The sequence below is a fragment of the Juglans regia genome, chromosome 2 (genome assembly GCF_001411555.2).
Source record: "Juglans regia cultivar Chandler chromosome 2, Walnut 2.0, whole genome shotgun sequence".
In the NCBI taxonomy this organism is placed as follows: domain Eukaryota; kingdom Viridiplantae; phylum Streptophyta; class Magnoliopsida; order Fagales; family Juglandaceae; genus Juglans; species Juglans regia.
In genome coordinates this window covers 28,618,007-28,633,783 of record NC_049902.1, presented here as the reverse complement: position 1 = coordinate 28,633,783, position 15,777 = coordinate 28,618,007, and the positions used below count along the sequence as shown (strand labels likewise).

The 15,777-nt window shown below is 35.4% G+C and overlaps 2 protein-coding genes and 1 pseudogene across 3 annotated transcripts; 2 read left to right on the top strand and 1 right to left on the bottom strand.

Moving 5' to 3' along the window:
• Positions 1 to 3,723: 3,723 nt before the first annotated feature.
• LOC109021704 lies at positions 3,724 to 5,621 on the top strand (annotated as a pseudogene).
• A 1,785-nt stretch (positions 5,622 to 7,406) lies between these two features.
• Positions 7,407 to 13,867, top strand: LOC109021707 (oligopeptide transporter 7-like). 2 transcript variants are annotated; one of them, XM_019004400.2, is made up of 7 exons: positions 7,407 to 8,403; positions 8,508 to 9,055; positions 9,168 to 9,265; positions 11,614 to 12,183; positions 12,277 to 12,532; positions 12,770 to 12,952; positions 13,049 to 13,867. In XM_019004400.2, exons 1-7 carry the CDS (start codon positions 8,367 to 8,369, stop codon positions 13,652 to 13,654), a joined length of 2,298 nt encoding a protein of 765 aa, XP_018859945.1. In that variant the 5' UTR covers positions 7,407 to 8,366; the 3' UTR covers positions 13,655 to 13,867. The 2 variants fall into 2 exon arrangements, with proteins under 2 accessions (XP_018859945.1, XP_018859946.1); XM_019004401.2 differs by lacking the exon at positions 7,407 to 8,403 and having other exon boundaries at positions 8,968 to 9,055; positions 9,144 to 9,265.
• Positions 13,868 to 14,026: 159 nt separating this feature from the next.
• On the bottom strand, positions 14,027 to 15,160 carry LOC109021711 (mavicyanin-like). The gene is made up of 2 exons (XM_019004404.2): positions 14,750 to 15,160; positions 14,027 to 14,620 (listed from the first exon to the last, which is right to left on the bottom strand). The coding sequence occupies exons 1-2, from the start codon at positions 14,943 to 14,945 to the stop codon at positions 14,229 to 14,231; spliced, it is 588 nt and encodes a 195-aa protein (XP_018859949.1). The 5' UTR covers positions 14,946 to 15,160; the 3' UTR covers positions 14,027 to 14,228.
• Positions 15,161 to 15,777: the final 617 nt, after the last annotated feature.

Sequence of the window (15,777 nt, the reverse complement as noted above, 5' to 3'; positions counted from 1 at the left end):
GGAAGATCTTAGCTTGAAGAAATACCATTTTGCCACAAGATACAATGAACCAAGACACAAAGTGAAGGGCAAAAAGGGAAGTGGAGCTTCGATTTTGAGGAGGCCACACCACTTGTCCAAAAAGATGCATTTGCTTCCCAACACAATCCAATGATGGGAAAGTGGAAGAGGCTCAATGGGTGATGCACCACTAGGCATCCATGCAAGGAAGTTTAGCTTATTCAAGAAGTCTCTTATACCTATATAAGGGAGAGGAGCCGAAAACCCTAGAGTTTTTTTTTTTTTTTAGTCACTTGGTGAAATTCTCTTGAAGCTTTCAGCCACAATACTCTCTCTAATTTCCATCACTTTCTCTTCATCCAAGCGTCATCCACATTACACTCACTTCTTCCAAACATCATTTTATGTGCAAGAAAAGCTAGATGATACTTTCTAGGAAGGGAGTCACGCAAGGTAAGAAGCAAGAACATTCTTTTTCCTCACACTTCACACATGGCCAAAGGAAGCAAGTTTCAGACTTAACTAAGTTCACCATGAACACTTGCTCACACGCATGCAACCACGACCAAGAAGAATATAGTTTTGGTTCTTGTGAAGTTTCTCACATGAGCATACTCATGCACACACTCGGTTAGATTAGGGTTTTGTTTTCTTCTAAAAGAATACAGACACGACTTTATTGCTTTAAGATCGTAAGCATGATGTTTTGAGGATGAATGCCACGACTTTAGTGTTTTTATGAACTAGGGTTTTATTTTTTTTATGCAAGCTTCGGACTTGAGGAAGGGGGGTCCGAACATTGAGGGATTATTTCTTGGAAATATGTTGAGTGCACAACACTCACTAATGCACCATTTAGAGTTTAGAGAGAATGGACTCTTATGACCTTGTTACTATATTTTTCAGCTTGTTTATTTTATTGGACGTTGGATTTTTTGTAAGTAAATCTCTAACTTGTACTTGGATATTTTATGTATATGTCATGTGAACTCGTTTGTTGTTTGGTTGCATGTTGGTATTTGAAATAACGATACTTTTTCCATGTGATATAATCGCTTCCTTGTATGATTATCCAATATATGATTGAAATGATTTGTGGTTGTTAGTTCATATCATGAAAATGGAATGAGGGGGGAAATTTAGGGTTCGGATTCCATGATTCTTAACACGTTCATGAATATTTGTTATATGACCGAATCTTTTAGAGGATTAAGTCTATAAAATACTTGTCTTTCCATAAGTATGTTTCGGTTAAAAATGCATGTTCATTGATAAAGTTTTATTAAATGCATTAGAAGATTCTAAGTTCTTGAAAAGTTGGTCTAATGTATATTTCAAGGTTGATAGGTCTCAGCCATGACCATGCTAGGGTTTATATGTTTCGGCCACTATATGTAAAATCTTGAATGTTTGTTCTTGTTTGTTATTCGAATGCCTTAGAATTTATGAAAAAGAATATGGTCGCATGTTCTAATATTTTCAAACCGTAATGCGAAATGTACAAGGATATGCATGATTGTTTGTTATATAGTCATGATTAAGTTTTGGCATTTCATGTATCCCATGGAAGTTTTAAGTTTCATAGTTCATGTCATATGCATTGAGATTGTGAAAGTCTTTAAAAAAAAAATGAGTCTTTTAAAATTTTTGTCACGACCCCCAAGGCTAGGACATGAAAATGTCCTAGTAGAACTTCTCTGTCCACTCAGGAGTGTCTAAAATGGAGTGGTAACCTATGGGTCGACGAAATACAGTCAACAGACTTCGAATGGTTCCTAAAAGAAAATGATACTGGTGTGGGGTTGCACTTAAAACTAGTGGGTGCCCTACAGTGAAAGCGAAAAGCGAACTGCCGTAATATGAATGATTAAAAGTAAGACGTATTCATCTTGGTCAAAGTGACCAATGGTCGATGCAGTAACTAGTGGGGAATACATGGTACATAGGGAAGCCGTGAGGTATCCATTTATAAGTTAAAAGTCAAAAAAGGTCTTGAGGTCAAAGTTATGCTATGATATATGAACAAGAACCCGAACTCACAAGTATGAAAATGATGAAAAGATGTTTTATGAAAGAAATGATTATGAAAGTCATGATGTAGATGGTGTTTTCTTTTTGAAAAAGTCAATGCATAAGTCAAGTCTCATATCTATATATTCATTTTTAAGTTTGCTTACATATTCTTACGATATCTGTTACATGTTATTTGTTTACTTACTGAGATTTTTCGAAATCTAACTGTTGTAATTTACATTACCATTCCCCTATTCAGAATGGTAAAAGTTATGATAGGAAGCCAAGATGATAGTAATTTGGAAACGCAAGAAACCAACTCTCCAAATGCCTAAGGAGTCTCCGGATAGGTGCGAGGTCTCTCAGGAGTCATTGCTTTTAGGAAGGTTGGAAATTGCAGACCGATTCATCATTGAAGTGTTGTTGCTTTTTGAGCAACTGAGAATGATTTTGAATCAGGACAAAGCCAAGTAGGATCGGCCTCACTAAAGGACTTGTGATATGGATCCTCTTTTGATGATTGACTTATTTTAAAAATATTTGATGTAATGGTCCCACGTGTTGGGAGTCTCTTTTGGAACAATTAAGTCTTTTGATGATTTTTATGAAAGTTCTGTTTTGAAATTTATGTGCTTCGGTACCATGTTATCTGTCTTATTTATTGACCTAAAGTAGATTTTTTGCTGCGATATACTGTATACTGCTAGTTGTCATTAGGTGCATTACATCTTAAATTTCATGTATGAGGAATATGCAGCCATGTATTGCATGCCTCAATTCTTTAATCTCCATCAAATCTCAAGTGGAGATTTGGACGTCGCACTGTATAACCAAATGATTTAGGAACCAATCGCTAAAATAAAAGTAACTGTGCACGTACGTGCAACGACATCCATTAACTCCCATATTCATTGTCTTTGCTGATAATATTATTTATGTTGTGATTCTTTTATTTTAATCTTGTTAAGATTCTAGGATACTATTTAAATTTGAAGAACTCAAAAAAAAAGAAACATTAAATAAAATTTAAAATATCTGCTTAATAAAAAAAATTAAAATATCTAATATTATTTAAACAATTGATCTACAAGTAATAAATACTACTGTAGGGTATCAGGCTGCATGCTGGCAACCCCCTGGCCTGCGGACGTGTGGTCACCATTTCCATTATTTTCACTAATGTCCACCTCCAAAGAAGAACGTACTGATCATGGTCGACCCATATGATAAAGTACAAACAAACTGTTGTTGCATTATTCTCACATTTTATTATTTATTATTTATTTATTTTTTATAATAATTATTACCATATGCATATAAGTCTTTTAAGCTCTCTCCGAACTATACAAAAATGGACCAGCTAGCCAATTTTGGAAGATTATAAATAAATGCATCCCTTTTAAAAATCATCACCATTCACACCTCCTTATTTATACACACTTTTTTTTGTTCCTCTCGACGACTTGATCGATGTACGTGAATATAGTACTGGTACTTTCATGTTAATCAAATTATAATTTCTGTTTTTTTTTTTAAAAAAAATCAATAAAGAATTATAATTTCAGGCATGATGGGAATATCACATTTGGTCATGATATCAATCCCCCAGTAAATAATATAGTGTGGACCCACAGGTATTAATTAAATAAATAAATACAGAAATGATTAAGATGAATAATTAGCGCATGGGATCGAAGGAGGAGGAGGATCATGGCGCATGCATGGCTTCCAAGAGTGCTTGGAAATGTGAGCATCCAAAACTTTTGGATAAAAAATAGGGTAGAATAAAAGAGAAATTAAATTTAAAGTGCAAGTGCTGCCTATTTTTTTTTTTTTTTAAAATACGAAACTTACGTTAAAAAAATAAAATTTTAATAGTAAATTTACGTTAAAATAGTAAATTTTATTTTTTTAAATGATTGCACAGTGTTTATGCACTCCATGATTGTAAGTAGCATTATTCTAAATTAACTTGTTTGGTTACATAGATAAGATGAGATTATATGAGATAAAAGTTAAAAATTAAATAAAATATTGTTAGAATATAATTTTTTAATATAATTTTTATTTTAAAATTTAAAAAAATTTAATTATTTATTATAGAAAAAAGCTATAGGCAATAGCCTGGTACAAGCGTAGGACAAACGCGTCTTACGTGGAGAAATTAAAACGATATAGTTTCCCTCATCTCTGCATATCCCCATATCTAACTCTCACTCTTTCCATTTCCCTCCCCTCCGTGTTTCTCTCCCTCGAAAAATTGATTTCCTTCCATTTCCCGCCCCCTTCTGTATTTCTATCCCTCGAAGACAAAGACCTTCCATTCCGTTGAGACCTCTCCATTTCCTTTCCATTTCAATCTCTCTCTGTGTTTCTCTCTCTCGAAGACAAAATGAAAGAAAAATAACCCTAACGCAATCCCTTTTCCTTCGTCCTTAAAAAGTTGATTTCTTCCAGTAAAAAAATCAAACTTTTCTTTTTCCTACACTTGCCCCTAAACCCTCCTTATACTCGTACCCAGAAATACCACCATGTAGATGTGTACATGAAGTGGAAGAAAGACTCGTACTATGACTCAATTGAGCACATCCATGGGTCCATACAACTCAAGCCCATCGTTTCCTTGAAGAACTGCATGGCCGAAGACCCTAATGGGTGCATCCCAATCTCTCAAGTCTCAAAGAGGGGATTACAGTTGTGTGTTCCCATGAAGGTTGTGAGCTTCTTGAGGCAATACCCAACAATTTTTAGGAGTATACGAGTCCCCAATATAACTTACCTTGGTTTAGGCTGATCCAAAAGCTATCGAGATTGATAAAGAGGATAAAAGGGTCTTTGAGGAATGCAGGGATGATTTTAAGGATAGGTTTGAAGAGGTTGATTCTGATGAGTAACGGGAAAGTTTTGTCTTCAAAGATTATCCAGGAAATGCAGTGGTATTTAGGCTTGCTTGAGGATTTTTTAAAGTGCTTGGAAATTAATCTTGATGGTTCTTTTAGGTTTGTGGAGATGGAAGACGGGTTGAAGTGTTTGACAGTTGAGAGCAAGGAAAATGTATTGTTTGTGGTTCAGAGAAATGCTATTAAGAGGGGTTTATTTTGGGGAGCCAATGGAAGTAATTGAGTTTCTACTTTTTCCTTCAAAGGGTTTGAGGTTGAGGAGGAAGATTGAAGGTTGGTTGAAAGAGTTTCAGAAGCTTCCTTATTTTTCACCTTACGAGGATTATTCTCATTTGGACTCGAATAGTGATATAGTGGAGAAGTGGGTGGTGGCATTTCTTAATGAGTTGCTTAGGCTTCGTTTGGATGACAAACATCTCTCAACTCATCATTATAATTTTTTTAAATCTCAACATAAAATATAATAAACAATTCAACTTTTTCAAATTCTAAAATAATAATAATATTAAAAAATAATATTCTAACAATATTTTATCATCTCAACTCAACTCAACTCAACTCACTTTAACATCCAAACGCAGTCTCTTTTTTGAGCATTCAACAGGGAGGAGGTAGCTTCTATTCCTTAAGAAATATTTTGGGTTGCCATTAAAAGTTTACAAAGCATTTGAGAGGCATCTCTATATTAATTTTTTTAATTTGACGTGATGTCAACGACTACATGCCGGTTATATGTTACGATGGTATATAAAAAAAATTATATTATATTTTATATAAGAATTTAAAAAATGTATAATAAATATATCAGATGAAATGAGATTATAATAAAATGAGGCCTTAAAAAAACAGAAAGTAAGATCGAAAGGGTGGCAGCTAAAAGCACAGAGGGCCAACCATCCAATTTTTTCATCATTAACTGTTGCTAAAGCGGATTTAGATAATTTCCTCCCCCGTTTTTGTTGACCTCTGGCAACAGTTAATGCACAGTGTAAGAAGAGTTATAATTGATTTTTATAAAAAGAAATTCATAAATTGACTTTTTTTTTTTCTCAGCAAATCATAAATTGACTTAATTTGTCGTAATATATCATATTATAAAGTTATAAAATAAATTTATTATATTATATAAAATCATATTAATTTTTAAAATAAATATAGATAGAAGTTACTATTTACTGCATCCATTTTGTACACATGATGTGGCATCATATAGACCACACATTTTTTCAAGTGAGTGTTGAGAATAATCAACTAGAAGCGGCTACGCAGTGAGTGCAAAGTGTGCACTGTTATAGTGACTTCTCTCTAGCATTACTCTAATTTTTAAATCTATTTTTATAAATTTTTTTATAATTATAGCACTGCTTTTTAATAAATAATTTCTCATCGGATTCCAAATTAGATTTTGATATATCTCATCTCAATATTCTGTTTATAATCTCAATCATGATAAAAAATCTCAATCATGATAAAATGCAGTTCTGGACAAGGGCTTAAACAGTTAAACGTAAAGGTTTACCTCTTCCGCGGTATATTTGGTTTGGACGTTGAGATGAAATAATTTTTTTTTTAATAATAATGAAATAGTTTATATTAAGATATTTTATTAAATTTAAGAAAATGAATAAGAAAAAATGAATAATATTATGTATAGCTGTAGAGTGTATAAATACTGTATAATTATTTTAAAAAAGAGTGTAATTTATTATTAAAAAATTAATTTTATTTTATATAAATTTTATATTTATTTAATTTTTTAAAATAATTAGATTGGGCTTGGACACTGTAACTATGAATTCTCTTTCAATATATAACAATGTTTAGGAACAGATAGCAAGAGACGAGATTCGTATCCACATCTGACATCTTTTAAGCCGCCAAACACAGCAGGCGAGCCCTAATAAATGGAAATGGTATACGCAACGTGGCTCCATACGATGCATGCATGGACTTTGAAAGAAGTTCCTGGGACTTTTGGTGCCATTTACCCATTTCCCAGGTTGGTACGTACGTATATCCCCAACCCCAAGTCTTCGTTTCTCCATTTGGACTTGTAGTTGGAACTGTGAGAAATAGTTAGCTTGGATAAAGTGGGAAGGGTTTCTGCACAAGTATACCTTCCCGTTTGGTAAAGCTTGATTATCAATTCGAGGACTAGATCATCAGCTCGTGGTAATTATTCTCAACGCTTAAGTAATGTTTGCATGCCTTTACACTACATATTATATAGAGAAATGATACTTGCAGTCGTGAGCGTGCAGTCGCTTTGAAAAAAGTGAATAAATAAGGGACCCACCTGAAAAGAAATTAATTTTTTAATAGTGGACCCCACTCTTTTTCAAAGCGACTGCACGGCGTTTGCGCATTCCACGACTGTATGTAGCATTACTCTATTATATATCTGCGTGATGTATATTGAGCGTCGCGTGTTTCAATGTATATGAAAGGGGCCCATAATAAATAAGAAAATACAATTATATTAGGAAATAATATTCTTAGATGAGGGCTGCTACATATACAAAGGAATCTCATACATTGATATGACACACTCACAGTGTGTCACGTCTCCCCACATTTTTTTTTCTCCCTTCCGCGTCTCCCCTCCCCTCCCCCCTCCGCCTGTCTCCATTGTTTGAGTTGACGCCATAGTAGTCAGGGACCACCTCAGGGCTGACAGAAGCTGCCGGCGGTCCAAGCGACAGCGTTTCCCACTCACGACAGCGTGCGAGCCCCTCCCTTCCTCCTCTTTTACCTCTCTGTCTCGGCTCATCTCCACCGTTCACGTCGTCGCCATGGTGGTCTGGGACCACCTCAGGGCCAGCCGGCTCGCACGGGAAGAGAAAAAAAAATAAGGAAAAAAAAAAGAAAAAGAAACGTGACATGTCAGTTTATGAGATCCCTTTGTATCTATAGTGTTTTCCTTCTTAAATATACTAATGGTACATATCCAACTCCTCTGCATATGAGAGTGCATTTTGTTTATTCTAAAATGAATGCATTCCTAAATTTATAATTCGAAAACCCGCATTACAAAATTCATAGATATAGATATATATCACATGAGAATTGTGTATCGATCAAGTTTCAGCACAAAGTGTCAATTTCATGTTCTGTTTCATCATAACCATGAGCACTAGTAATTAGTAATTATATAGCAGCTAGCCATAATTAATATGGTTAATCCTTCAGCACAACGTGGGTGAATAGAGGTGTCAATGATCAATTAAAAAGGACGTGGTCAGCAGCTGCAACAACTGACCTAATTATCATGGGCCAATAACTCTACCAAAAAACTGCAATCCAGAAGAATTTAATTACCTTTCCTATTTACCATTAGAATCCCTTTTTGCCTCGATTCTGAATTTCTGATACCTCTACTGTACTTACAAAAACCCCTCGATAATTTAATCTTTGGTAGACAGATTCTCTTTTTTGGGGACCTTTGAAGAAACCATGGAAGAATCGTCGTCTGAGATCAGTTCTCCTCTAAGTAAGCCTCTTTCTCATATAATTTTCCATATTAATCTCTACCATTTCTTTTGGTTTACTTTTTCTCAATTAATTTTGCTCTTTCTGATCTACCTGGTACTTCAGTTTCGAAGGATGATAAAGATCATGACCCAGCAGCAGTACCCTCATCGTCATCACAAGCCATGGAAGCCAAATCCAAATCCAAATCCAAATCCGAGGTTGACGAGGAGCAAGGACAGGAAGAGAACTCACCCGTCAAACAGGTTGCTCTAACTGTACCGACCACAGACGACCCGTCCCTTCCGGTACTCACGTTTCGAATGTGGGTCTTAGGGGCCCTTTCATGCATTCTCCTATCTTTCCTCAACCAGTTCTTCTGGTACCGCACTGAACCGCTCACAATCACAGCCATTTCAGCGCAGATTGCTGTGGTGCCTCTTGGCCAATTAATGGCAGCAAAGATCACAGACCGAGTCTTCTTCAAAGGGAGCCGCTGGGAGTTCACGTTGAACCCTGGTCCTTTCAATGTCAAAGAGCATGTTCTCATCACAATCTTTGCCAACTCTGGGGCTGGGACTGTCTATGCCATTCACGTTGTTACTGTCGTCAAAGTTTTTTATAAGAAGCACATCACGTTCTTCGTGTCTTTCCTTGTTGTTATAACGACTCAGGTTAGTTCTTCAAGCAACAGTATTACTTTGGGAACTTCTTCTGGATCTAACTTTTTTTTTTTTAATTTATGTTATATATATTCATCAGGTTTTTATGGGGTTTGAATGGTAGGTGTTGGGGTTTGGATGGGCTGGGATATTCAGGAGGTACCTGGTGGAGCCGGCGGCTATGTGGTGGCCAGCAAATTTGGTTCAAGTCTCATTGTTCAGGTATTTTTCACTTTTTTTTTGTAGTTCTCATTTTTTCCGGTGTAAATATGTCATATTTCCGGTTGATATCCGAGCTTGCCGGTGAGCTTGGGCTGCCAATATGGGGGGATAAGAGCCGCCAGATAGTTTTTGGTTGCATTAGGAAGGGATTCATCTTAAGCCACGCAACGGATCCAACAAAGTTTTGTTTTTTCTGTAAAACAAATCAGAAAAATTATATTACCTTGGCACCGTATATCATATATCTATATATATATATATATATATATATATATATTTATTTATTTTATTATTTGATAAAAAAATAAAATTTAAAAAATAAATATAATGTAACGTGGGAAAATATATAAAAAGCTCGAAAAAGTATGGGCCATCATTGAATTTTTACTTAAAATTAGTTTGTTCGTCGTTGTAGATGAGGAGTTTTTACTTTTTCTTTTTGGTCAACATGTTGGTCAAAGGCGGGTATGTTTGGAAGGATACTCTCATTATTATTTTTTATTTTATTATTATTTTTTATTTATTAATTTATTATTTATTATTTATTTTTTATTTTTTATTATTATTTAATATTTTATTATTATTTTTTCATTACTATTTACAATCATTTTTAATATTTTTCACTACTCAAACGCACCCTAGTGTGTATGATAGGCCTTCAAATGAGAACTATTGAAATGTTCTTTTTTTTTTTCTTGTTTTTTCCTTTTTAAATATTCTTATTTTTTATTTATTGTGACACGTGAAAACACACGTTGCTAAACATATTACACGTGACATTTGTATTAGAGGTAACTTTTTTTTTTTTATACGGAGGTAATTTGACTTAAAACTCGTTTCGTTTCTCAAATAAAATAAAATAAGATGAAATGAGATAAAATTTAAAAATTAAATAAAATATTATTAAAATATAATTTTTTAATATTATTATTTTTTTAAAATTAAAAAAAATATTTATTATTTTATATATAAATTAAAAAAAATTATAAAAATTATATAAAATAAGAAGATATAACATACTTTAGAGCCACATAGATGGCCGAATGGCCTGTAGTGGATCTAATATATATTTATAACGAAGCAATCGAAATTGAGAATTTAAGGATAACAAAATTTATTTTTAAAAATTAGGGAGTAATTTATCTTAAAACCAAACCAAATAAACTATATATATATATATATATATATATATATATCCATCAAGCTCAAGAGTTCGTTCTTTTCATTTTTATTTTTATTTTTTCTGTTTTTCAAATCTTGGTTGAACTGTATCTTTATAGATTTGTTAGAATTTTATAAATAATAGTGAAATAACTTTAGAATATATATTTTATTAAGTTAAAAAAATATTTTATATTTAAGGGACGTAAGAAAATAGAATTGTGAGAATTTTAAATTCTCGTAGCTTCGAAACCATTGAACACTACAGTTTGCACCAAATTGAATAAATTGGATTTATTTGAAGTGTCGGCTGAGCTTTCAATTGGGTAGATTTCTCGAAGCAAAAGTTCAAGTTGGCTTCAACTTGCAGCGTTACCACTGGAACAACGGTGGTAGCTGTAGCTGCTGCTGTACCAATCAGTCAAAAGTGTCAGAGTGCAACTATTCTCTCGTTCCATTCTTATTAAATATTTTTAAAAATTAAAAAAATATATTAATACATTTAAAATTATTTTTTTAATTATTAAATAAATAAAAAAATTTTTGACCAACAGTAAAACAGGGTAGTCAAAATGAAGAAGCAAAGTAATTTTTTCCTTCTTTTTTATAACATAAAATGCCTGTATATATATTTGTAAAAAAAATACAATAACTATAAATAAACTACTTAAAAATAATAACACCATATAATTTATTAAATTATAAAATTATCTTTATCGTAAAGTAAATTTAATAGATTACATAAAATTACATCAATTTATTAAATTACTTATTAAGATACTTCTAATTGAGATCAAGAAAAAAAAACACATACAAATTATTTACAAGGTTTTCAAAATCAAATCGAGATGGTCGGAGTTTCCAAATGTATCAACATATTTGCATATATATATATATATAATTTTGAATTTATTTTAAATTTTATCATCTTCAATTATATTAATATGGTACATTTTATCTGGCTTTACGTGTTACAAACTTAATGACAACTATTTAGAATGTATTATATAGTAAATATGATCAGAGATTAAAAAAAAACATCTAATGTGGAAAACAACATCTATTAACTATTTTTTATGGTTAATAAAATCTGAATTACTATACTAATTTCTTAAAAAAAATAGAAAAAAAAAATTTCTTTTTTGGGCTTTGGATTAACTAATCAAGCAATACATGTGCTGTTGCAGGGCTCTACATGAGAAAGAAAAACGGCAGAAAGGTGGAATGACTAGAACCCAATTCTTCTTGATTGCCTTCATGTGTAGCTTTGCTTACTATGTCTTCCCAGGCTACCTCTTTGAAATGTTAACTTCCCTCTCTTGGATATGCTGGATATTCCCTAAATCGGTCTTGGCCCAACAGCTCGGCTCCGGTCTTTATGGGCTCGGAATCGCTGCCGTTGGGCTTGACTGGTCCACCATCTCTGCCTACCTCGGAAGCCCACTTGCAAGCCCATGGTTTGCCACAGCAAATGTTGCTGCAGGATTCGCTTTTGTCATGTACATTCTGACCCCCTTATGCTACTGGCTCAATGTCTACAAGGCCAAAACCTTCCCAATATTCTCTGACGATCTCTTCACCTCAACTGGCCAAGAGTACAACATTTCATCCATCGTTGACTCTAATTTCCACCTTGACCTTGAGGCCTATGAACGAGAAGGGCCTCTTTACCTCAGCACATTTTTTGCAATGACATATGGTGTTGGTTTTGCTGCACTTACTGCTACAATTGCACATGTTGCGCTGTTCCATGGAAGGTACATAACAAGTTTTATGAAATATTATCATGTCCATCTTTTCCGGCTGAGGCAGCACTTTGAAGTTTATGTTTTAGCTGTTAATTAATGCAGAGAAATATGGGAGCAAAGCAAATCAAGTTTTCAAGAGCAATCAATGGATATCCACACAAAACTCATGAGGAAGTATAGGCAAGTCCCTGAGTGGTGGTTTGTGGTTATTCTTATAGGAAACATCGCCTTGACCATATTTGCCTGTGAGTATTACAATGAGCAACTTCAGCTGCCTTGGTGGGGCGTTTTACTTGCCTGTGGAATTGCCATTCTCTTCACTCTTCCAATTGGAATCATCACTGCTATTACAAATCAGGTAATTCCTTTTCACATTTGGACACTTATTTGAAACCAGAACTTCACCCCGACATATTGCTGTTGAGAAGATTGAAAATGTTGACAACTGTTTCTGTTGAACAAACGACCAACTTATGTTTTCTAGTACTCAGATTCTCAGCGTGCTCTTTGGCTTGCATTTCCCTGTCCTCTATTGTTATTGTTAAGTATCTTTTGCATCCATCAATGGGATTACATTCCTGTTTCTCTGATGCAGACACCAGGCCTGAACATCATCACAGAATATATAATTGGGTATATCTACCCGGGATATCCCGTTGCTAACATGTGCTTCAAGGTGTACGGGTACATAAGTATGACACAGGCCATAACCTTTTTGCAAGACTTCAAGCTCGGTCACTACATGAAAATCCCTCCCAGAACAATGTTCATGGCACAGGTTACTTAATCATCAATATCAACCATCACTGTTAACCCTATTTCCTCTAAATTTATTTCTATGCATCACTCTTAATGACTCTCAACCTCCACTTAGGTTGTCGGAACCCTTATAGCTGGATTGGTGTACCTGGGTACAGCTTGGTGGCTGATGGAAACCATTCCCGACATATGCGAGGATACATCCTCGGTGTGGACATGCCCAAGTGATACTGTGTTCTACGATGCATCTGTGATTTGGGGTTTAATCGGACCTCGCAGAATCTTTGGGGACCTGGGAACGTACGAGGCAGTCAACTGGTTCTTCCTAGGTGGAGCAGTTGCTCCTATTCTTGTCTGGTTAGCAGCAAAGGCGTTCCCACAACAAGAATGGATCAGACTCATCAACATGCCAGTCTTGATCGGGGCCACAGGAAGTATGCCGCCAGCAACCGCAGTAAACTACACTACTTGGGTTATCGCCGGTTTTCTGTCTGGATTTGTGGCATATAGGTATATGCCGGATTGGTGGCAGCGCCACAATTATGTTCTGTCTGGGGCACTCGATGCTGGCCTTGCCTTTATGGGGGTGCTTCTGTATTTTTGCTTGGGGTTGGAGGGCATTAGCCTCAGTTGGTGGGGAAACGATCTTGATGGGTGTCCCTTGGCTTCCTGCCCAACCGCCAAAGGAGTTGTGGTAGAAGGTTGCCCTGTTGTTTACTGAGATGGGGAAAAAGAAACCAATTGTTTTATGTGTATGTAGTAGTTTCTGTCAAGTTCAATTCATACATATAATTCTTGATCAACTTGGAGAAAGTTGGTGACCAAAATTCAAATGTTATACGAGGTTAATGCAACAGAACTGGCCTCTACTGAATTGGATGTAAAAGTGACATGAGGAATAAACGCAGAATTTTTTTCAGGCTTAAATATAAAATTAGTCTATAAGATTTGTCTGAAAATTAAATTATTTCTTGTTTTCTTAATCGATCTTTTTACTCGTAATTTTAAAAACAATGAAATGAATCAATCATTCTATAATGAACCTGGGTGTCGATCCTTTCTTCGGAAAAGAGCAAAAGAAACTGATATTTTTACAGTTTATTGATGCTCTCGATCGCTCTCTTCTTTGGAATTCATAAAAAAGTACACAACATTTAGAACTACATCTTTCTATTAAATGTTACCCCAAAAATTTAATATTAACCAATATGTCGAAGAAAATATAATACCAAGTGGAACATATATAAAAGAATCTCACTCATTTGGGATCTGAAAAAGAGTAAATTATGTTTTCCTCACATGATGCCGCCGACAAGTACAGATACAGAAAATCCAGTGAGGGCAGCCATGAAGACCGGATAGCTTAGAGGAGGAGGGGAAGAGGAAGGCGGTTGTGGGATTGTACCAAAAACAGTGGGGTAAGAGGATGAAGTCTCTGGCAATGCGCTGGGACCGTAGGAAGGAGAATATGCAGATCCATTGCCTGAAAGCACAGAAATGTGGAGCTTCTGCTTCTTATCGCAGTTGCCCTGCTCTCCACTGGTGAAGTAGAACTCCCCATGGGTGGTGATGTTGAAAAGAGAGTTGCCATTGTTCATGTACAAGATTGGATCTTTCAGGTTGCAGCTGTTGTAGGATTCTTCCCCGACTTGAATCACACAATCTTGACTTGGTGGGTATAAAAACACTGAATAAATAGAAACGGAAATGAGTATGAACATGAACAATATGACCACTTATTCAATCTTGTTGTTTAGGAATGAGAAACTATGGATGCACACTGGATTGGAAAGAAAGAGGGTTATCAGAAACTTACAGAGAGAATCTCCGATTCTGAAGGTGTGGTACCTGGACCATTGTGTGTAAATTTGTGGTTTTGCTGAAGTGGGTATTCCCCAAGCATCTAAATCTCCAACCTTGTGCTGGTAACACGAGACTCTGGTTTGCAACAATACAAGGAACAGAAAGGCCAACAGGAAGGGGTACCTGGTACTTCCAAGATTGGTGGCCATCTTAACTTCTCACTCCCTCTCTTTCCCAAATCACTGGGGAAGCTGAAGCTTATTGGCTCGAGTGTCTTTTGGGTTGATTGGTTTAGCAAAAGGCAACGACTTGAAGGAGATTTTAAATCTGACATTGGACGGTCAGACCCATATACCGTGGGGAGGCTTGGATTATTCCTTTTGAATTTTGCGTTTGTACCCACCCAAAAGACTTTGGGTAGATGTGGAAATTTAACTGATTTTCAAGTAGGTTAAAATATGAGAAAGAAATCAATCATGGTGCCATTATTAGCACATGGGCCAGTTGAGTGCAGCTCAGAATTTGCATGTAAATTTGGAGACTTGGGATGATTCTCTTTTGTAATGTCATCATCAGGTGGAGAAGACGAGATAGCGGTGCAGCCTGTCTCCCCCTCCCCCTCACATGGTTGGTCGACTGGGGTTAAATCCTATCAATTTTGAAGAAAATAGCATATTTTAGCTTCAATCTATAATCAGCTGGCATAATGCAAGACTGAAATTCCAGGCCCCTTCTTAGTTGTACCTAGGCCTGCACAATTGGCCCGCCCAATAAACTTTTGGGCCGACCCGACTTGGCCCGCAGGCTTGGCCAGGAAAATCTAAACCGACCCATCCCGAACCGTTCGGGTCGGGTCGGGTAAAAAACTCATTTCAGTACTTTGGTTGACATGAGGAAAAACAGCAAATGCGTGAAACTCGGCTTGTGTTTCAGGTCAATTCTAATGAAGAAGCATGACTTTCACAGAACTTTGGGGCTTCACCTTTTGTAGTGCTTTATATACATTCCTCTTTGTTAAAAGAATCGATCGAGATTTTAGGA